Source organism: Kryptolebias marmoratus, linkage group LG22, assembly GCF_001649575.2.
Source record: "Kryptolebias marmoratus isolate JLee-2015 linkage group LG22, ASM164957v2, whole genome shotgun sequence".
Classification (NCBI taxonomy): Eukaryota; Metazoa; Chordata; class Actinopteri; order Cyprinodontiformes; family Rivulidae; genus Kryptolebias; species Kryptolebias marmoratus.
The window spans coordinates 22,110,540-22,118,286 of record NC_051451.1 but is presented as its reverse complement, the minus strand read 5'-3'; the positions used below and the strand labels follow the sequence as shown (position 1 = coordinate 22,118,286).

Genomic DNA, 7,747 nt, shown 5'->3' with positions numbered 1-7,747 from the left:
GAACAAACAAACAAAACAAAACAAAACAAAATAAAATAAAACAAAACGCAGGATCATGACAAAACTAACTGAATCAAATTAATTCACACAACAAAAACATCAGAAAACAAATCTATAACACATAAACTGCATGAATAATGCCAAACATATTTTCATTGTTCATTGCCATGGAAGGCAGACAATAATGTAATTAGCCTATTTCTGTGTGTGTTTGTGTTACTTTGACTGTCTGTTAGCAAAAAATCTCATTAGGCAATGTGCAGATTTTTTTGAAAATCTCAGAAAGTAATCATTGGACATACATCTATATTTGATTAACTTCTGAAGTCAACTTGATTCATGATGGCCACCACTGGAAATAAACCTTATCAAACACAAATACACAAATATGGCTATAAGTCAGTCAATTGTACGAATGTTGAGCTGAGCTTTGGTGTGGTAGTAGGTGAGAGTTATTCACGACACATTCCCCAAGTCTCAACAGATCATGAATTTTGTTTCAAACTATGCCATTCAAGCAATATGAATTCTCTCAAAAAGTGCTAGTTTCATTTTTATGGGTTTTTCATAGTTTTTATCCAAAGTTTTCTATAAAAACATGAGCTTTGTATCCTCCATGAATCTCAAGGAAATGTTTTACATGAAGAACAATTTGAGGTGAAGCTAAATATAAAGAACTACGGGTCTATTGTTCATTTATTCTGGATAAAGTAAATGAATATATTGTGTTTAAGGGCAATTTCACAAAGAGAAGTTCTCAAAGAAAAAAAATGTGATTGTTGTCAGTTTATCAACAGGACACACTGACAACAATCAGTTTATAATGAGTTTGAAATGTGTCAACAAAGTCACAAATACACAATATATTCAGGAAACAAAGAACGGCAGTGATGTGGTGTGGGAGCTACCTGTAAAAAGACAAGCTCTATTTATTGTATGTCTATAAATCTACAACTTGTTTTGGAAATTATTGCTTAGATACTTGACTTTTTAAATATAAAAGAGGCTCAACATGATTACTCTCGATGTAATCACTAACACCAACAAGTTAGCTGGTGTTAGTGATTCTGGAAGAACGAGACTGTCACACTTATTGACAAGTCAGGACAACTAGAGCCAGACACAAATTCCTAAAGATACTCTTTGATTATTCACAAACTCCTGCAAGAAGGAGTTATTGTCTAACTTTGAACAGCTCCATCTGAACACTGACGATAAGATAAAAGTGAATGCTGATGCCTTGTGTGTTTGTAGAAACTGTCTGGGAAACTTCTGTTTGCAACAGAGATAACTTGGATAGTCTTTTATCCGTAGATAAGAATGGCAAGAAAAAAAAAAAAAAAAAAACCTGAACAATCTTGTATTATTGATTCTGTTTCTGGCACTTTTGTAACATGGTGCAGAACACAGACAAGTCCACTAATGCTGGAGTATTCACTAAAGCCTCTTTATGTCTTCATTATCTTGATTTTCCTCAGGGTGAACTTTGTTCCCATACTGTGGAGGAGGAGGAGGAGAAGCAGAAGGAGTGGTTAAATATCTCAAACAGGTTTATGTCTCCCTGTGAGCAAGTTTCAAGCCGCGCCATTTACATGTTAAAACAGGAATCCACACCCTCCAACTGCTTATCATGTTGAGACACCTCCTTGCTTTTGTCTGTTCCAGCTGGCTCTCAGAAGCTGCTCCAAACACCGAATATAAGTTTATAAATGGAAGTGGGATATTTTAGGAGCAATGCAGAGGATTTCTACAAAGGTCACTATGAAAATGTAAGTCCCTGTTGTTGAGTATTTAATAACCGTGTTGTGACTAGCTGACTGTGCAAAGAAGTGTTGAACAACAGAAAAGCTGCCGCTGTGTAAAGACAGACAACAGCTCAACTTGACACCGGATTTACAAGGATACGATGTGATTTAATACTCTTTTACAACCTCTGGAGAATTTCTTTTTAAAAAAAGCGACTTGACATCAAAGTCCTGAAAGTTCACAATGTAAATATTCTGTTAGTTATGTTGGACTAAAATCTGTAAAAACAGTACGCAGTGCTCGAGTAAATATTCAGGAAACATGAGTAACTTATCAACTAACAACTGATCAATAGTTCAGTCCCTGAATATCAGTGAATCAGCTGATCATTCTTGTGTTTTTTAGCTGTTAATTCAACGTTATTGACCATATGTAGAATATAAACATGATGTCATGTTGATTCATACAGAGACATGAGACTATTCAGCTGCAGATTACTTATGATCACCTAAATAGCACTTTATAACTTAGTGTCATTCATCTCTTCCTTGTTTTCTCTGCCACGCAAGTAAGTCTTATTTTATTATTGTCTAATAGTAGGTTTGATAGTTTATTCTGCTTCACTAAGCTTACTAAGAGACAATGTTTACCATTTTGCCATGATATTTGTTCTCTGATCCTGTTACATCACATCATCAATCTTCATTATCTTTGATAGGTCTTAAAGAAACCGTCTGGAGAGATGACCTCTCCTGAGTTTTCCCGGCTGTCGTCACTGACAGGAGAGATTAAAACAGAGGATTACATCCAGCCTCATTATAAAGAGTCATATCGCCTGGCGATTGATCGCCTGGTGAAAGACGGCAGAGACAGTTACCATGAGTTCCTCAAGGGAGAAAATTTGGGGACTTTCCTCTCAGAGCGTGAGATCGTTCACATTGTTGATAATGCTGAACATCTGCAACCTGAAAACAACATCAATGATATCACCGGTGCACCAGACCCCTCCAACGACAACCAGTCATCCTCAGGGACGTACTGGCCCGTCCACTCAGATGTGAAAACGCCAGATTTGGACTTGGGGTGGCCAAAGGTCATGCATGAAAATCTACACACAAGTATTCATCTGCTTTTCCACCCACCCAGGCTAAACAACCCGACCATAAAAGAGGTGATCCGAAAGCAAATTCAGGATGCAAGACAGGTAATAAAAAACTACACATGACTAGGTGCTGAGAAAAAAAACAGCAGTGACTATGTGATCTCACTAATAAATTTTCACCTTAGAGCTTTTCAGCAAAATGTTGCAAGCACTTTTCCTGTCAAGGCAATTCCATAGATATCTGTTCCAGTTTTCAGCGTCAATTAGTGTCTGCTGAGGTGGCTAGGGCCAAATCCGGTTCTGCAACTCACCTTCTTGAGAAACGATTTATAACTTCTCTTTAAAATAACACCCTAGTAGTACAAAGCCAAATTCGTTTAAAATGTCCAGCTTCATTTGGCTGTTAAATCTGTCAAAAAAAAACCCAATAAACAAGCTTAGCTGCACAAAATTGTAGTTAGTAAAAACTAATGTCCTACTCTGGCTCTTTTTACATCCTCATCTCTGTTTCACAGACTAATAAAGCATACAGTAAATGCTATGGGACACAACAGCTGCAAGATCAGGTGTTTGTCAAAAGAGAAATATTAAAACATTAAATAATTCTCAAGTAATATCTGTTAGAGATTACATCGGTTAATAAAAGTGACTAACACTTTCCATTACCAATATGAAAGACCCATGCAAATCTCCGTGAAAATAATTTAGTTTTAATTATACTCAGTATAGTCACACACAAGGTTTTTACATTCAGCACAAACTGTATGACTTTGCTGATTTATATTATGTAAAAGTTTTGCTTTTTTTAGTTAACATAAAGAAGTCTTTCTCAACTTGAAGTGTAAATCAAAACCTGAGAAAAGGTATCTTAACTTGGTTCACTGATGCACAAAAGATGTCCCAGGAGAGACTGAAATAGATTTGGAATCAATAAATCTTCTCATTACAAATACAAAACATATCGTTCTACCCTTTTATTCTTTTGTCACTTTTAGTAAAACATTTTGTTAGCTGTATTCACTGCCTGTTTATTTGCTCCTGAAAGCAATTTTTATATGCCTTTATATTTTTTACTTCCAGTGCCATGTGCATCGTTTTACGTACGCCAGGTAGACTGATTTCACATGTTTAAACTGGTGACATATTCTTTGCTCATTCTGATCCCTGTCCCCAAAGGTCATTGGCATCGTGATGGACAGGTTCACTGATGTGGACATTTTCAAAGAAGTTGTGGACGCTTCTTTACGGGGAGTCTCAGTTTATGTGCTTTTGGATCATTCCAATTTGAAAGATTTCCTCAAAATGGCTGAAGGTCAAAAAGTCAACCTAGAGCACCTAAGAGTAAGTTTTTTAAGTCTACATTTTATTAATTTATTCTTTCATCTTTTCATGCAGATTTACCATTGACTGTGCTTTTTGATTATTCTAAGATGGAAATAATTGGAGGCATTCTGAAGAACATTAACATTTAAATGTGCTTTCACTCCCCCCCATTTCAAATTTCTTGAGAAATTCAGCCAAAGGTGTAAATCCTCCAAGCTGTTGTGACACAAAAGCTTCACTTAAAGCTTTAATATTTAGAGATCTGTTTTCTCATCTTGATTGGGTGGAGTCACCGTTTTTGGCAAGACATTCTTAAGTTTCAAACACACCCTTACAATTTCATTTAGGAACATACTACGTGGCAACAACAGCAACGAACTGTTGGCATAATACTCTGCACGGTACAATTTCCCTATGCAGATGTTTATTTGTTGACTGACAAACTTTCTGTTTTGATATTTAATAATGACATGATCCTTTCACTGCTCTGGCAACAGAAGATGAGGGTGCGCACCTTGAAAGGTCCACAGTACCTCTGCCAATCAGGAGCCAAATTTCATGGAACAATGGAGCAGAAGTTTCTTTTGATCGACTGCCACACAGCAATTTTTGGCTCATACAGGTAAACAATGTTGTGGTACAACAAGAGAAAAAGTTGAAAGCACTGTGATGTGCACAAAATGCTTTGAAGAAAGCACTGTGTTTGCTGTCATTGTTTTAAAAATTGTAGAGATTATTTCTTACTGGCAATTCGTGAGCAGGTTGTGAAGAGCTTTTACCATCTCTTAAAAAATCTTTCCCAAACAACAAAAAAGTATTTTAAATAATTTTCTCCTCTCAAAATTTAAAAAGTTGGACATAACTCCAACACAAAGAGCTGCACGTAAAGAGCTTTATATTACTGATCACAGTTTGTTTTCTTTCAATCAAATTAATAATTATTTATGTGTTTACAGTTTTGCCTGGTCTTTTGAGAAGATCCATCTAAGCATGGTTCAGGTCATCACCGGACACCTTGTCAAGTCCTATGATGAGGAGTTTCGGACACTTTATGCCCATTCAACTGTGCCGCCTGAACTAGAGTGTGTGTTTAACATCAAAGGGCTTCAGGAACAACAAATGACCCCAAAATCTCATTCTGCATCACAACTTGGGCAAAATAACCAGATGAAGTATATTGGCATCAGAAATCTAAATGAAGAAGGTAACATGGTTGGGCCCTTATTTGAAAATCATATCAATCTTCATCATCAAATGCCCCAGTTTTCCCAGATGGAATCTGAGTTTAATATGTTAAAAAGGCACAGCTATGCTGGTGAAAGACAAGATGGACACACTCCACACAACATCAGACCTAGAGGGAGCAACTGGAACATAACCAAAGACACAAGATATGGACCAAATGACTACTCTATGGATAATTATTTGCACACACCACAGAACTACAGAGGTCTAAACATGAGGCAGTCTTATAATGGCATTGACAAACAGGCACTCTGCATGCAACAGAATATACCAACATTGGAGAATACATCTAAGGCATTTATGCGCACATGGAGGATCGACTCTTACCTTAAACACCCTGAGGTTCAAGCTACAGAGGCCTTTGACTACTTGGACCAGTTTGAGACCCCAGACAAGACAAGTGCCTTCATGCAAGGAAGGATGAGGAGCTCTCTTGTTCTCAGGTCCACCATGCCAGAACAAATGAAGCCAAATAGACACATGAACAACATGTCTGCCAATGTTGGCCTCTCAGCAGCCCACAACTCCTTTTTGCACTACTCATCGATGCAGTGGGATCCTGCTGCTGCAGCTGGGAATAGATTAAATCCCTCTGAGTTCATGTCAAAGAAACAAAGTCTGCAGCAATTGGATGATTTTCAAGACACTTCAGGGAATGGCCCAGGAGGAAACTTCTACTACCCTATGTATGTCAGCCTGGGCAGACCTAAACACGGACAGATAATGACAAACCCTGACATCCTGACAGACGGCTGGCACAAAAGGCACAGTGTGGCGGATCCACGGTCAAACACTGAGCATACACATGAATACTCAGGTCAAGTGTATGAAAATGCTGCAAGGACACAAGTAAACAAAAGCACAGCAGAGCTCAGTTCACAGGTTGGAGGATATAGATCAAATCTGAATGAAGATCAGAGATCTATTTCCCACTATGATGTCAAGAGTTTCCCAAAAGACCCTACTAATTCCTTCTGGCAGGAACCACCATCCAGGGCTGTGTCTGCAGCAGCCCTGGACCTGAAAAACAAGGATTTGACAAAAAAATCTATCAATGCTCAGCAAAATCCAAAGAACAGTTCCAAGAAAATCCAACCTTTGCTGAACATTCAAGGGAAAAACGAGAACTCCATCAAAAGCAATGAAACACCAAGTCTGAATTCAGATGATAGCACCAACACCATCACTGCTGAGGATGAAGAGACAACAACTTCCAGTGAAACAGAAAATCCCCAAATCAAACACCAAACAACCAGTTCGGTCAAATTCGCATCAAAATTTTCAAAGCCTCGTTTCAAAACCGAGGAACCCCAAATTTCACGGCAGAACTCTCTCACCAAATCCCCCACATGGAAGAAACCCTCCATCCTTGAGAAAAAGTCAAAGCCCGCAGCTGAAAATCATCAGTACAGCAAAGAAGAATCGTTCTTCTCATTTGAAAAGAAAAGTGCTCTGCCCGGCAGTTTACGGCGCTCTCAGTCCCAGGACAAATCCAAAAGCTATTCTAAAGGCGACGCAGCTGTTGAACACAATGTCAGTCGGTCTGTACGGGGGCACAGTGAAAACAAGCTGGGGAAATTCTTTCAAAGAATGGGAAGTCTTATACACAAGAGCAAGTAGGGGGTGCTTTAGCAGGACACAGTCTTCACAGGTCATATAAAGCTGATGCGCATTTGACTTGTAATGTTTCTATGTGGATCTACAGAGTTTACATTTGAACTTCTGTTTTTGTTTTGCACTCAGATGCACTGAAGAAAGCCTCTTAAAAAGGAGGACATTTTGTACTAATACAAGCTGGAAATTTTCTTTTCATATTTTTAAATACCACTGTTTATTGTTGTTTGCCCTTTAATGGTTTCCGATGTCATAAGTTCAGAGGCAGACTGTTGTTTTCAAATGTAAAATATGTATATATAGATGCACTTTTTTTGTTACTGTAAATATGTAGGCTGTACATACGAAAGTGCTTTTATTATAGGATGCTGACAGCAACTCCAGGTGAAGATATTGCAAATGCTATGGGCACACAAGCTATCAATCATACTCAGTGATTCTGCGATTTTTGTTCCAGAAAAAGTTTTAATATTGCTATGCAGGCTGCAGTTATGCTGGAAAACATAAACCTTTTGTACTTTTTTACTGAGTTTCAGAAAAAAATGCACTTTTTAAAGGTTTTTCTCTTTAAAGGACATCGGTGATGGATTGGTTTTTTTCCAGAGCGTTGCTGCTTAAAGTGAAAATCAAAAAGCTCTGTGGTGCAAATATAGTACATGTGCTTACTGAAGCTGCTCAGATTTGATTAAATGATTTTGATTTAACTTGGGATCCAAA

General features: G+C 37.9%; 1 protein-coding gene across 1 annotated transcript; it reads left to right on the top strand.

Moving 5' to 3' along the window:
- The first annotated feature begins 1,615 nt into the window (after nt 1-1,615).
- fam83b (family with sequence similarity 83 member B) lies at nt 1,616-7,747 on the top strand. The gene is made up of 5 exons (XM_017412718.3): nt 1,616-1,769; nt 2,465-2,950; nt 4,025-4,189; nt 4,669-4,793; nt 5,128-7,747. The coding sequence occupies exons 1-5, from the start codon at nt 1,710-1,712 to the stop codon at nt 7,034-7,036; spliced, it is 2,745 nt and encodes a 914-aa protein (XP_017268207.1). The 5' UTR covers nt 1,616-1,709; the 3' UTR covers nt 7,037-7,747.

Bases quoted from the DNA above. Each gene is read 5' to 3' on its own strand.
- fam83b (XM_017412718.3), top strand. From the start codon at position 1,710: ATGGAAGTGGGATATTTTAGGAGCAATGCAGAGGATTTCTACAAAGGT. The intron at 2,951-4,024 runs GTAATAAAAAAC...CTGTCCCCAAAG, and splicing joins AAATTCAGGATGCAAGACAG to GTCATTGGCATCGTGATGGA. The intron at 4,794-5,127 runs GTAAACAATGTT...ATGTGTTTACAG, and splicing joins GCAATTTTTGGCTCATACAG to TTTTGCCTGGTCTTTTGAGA.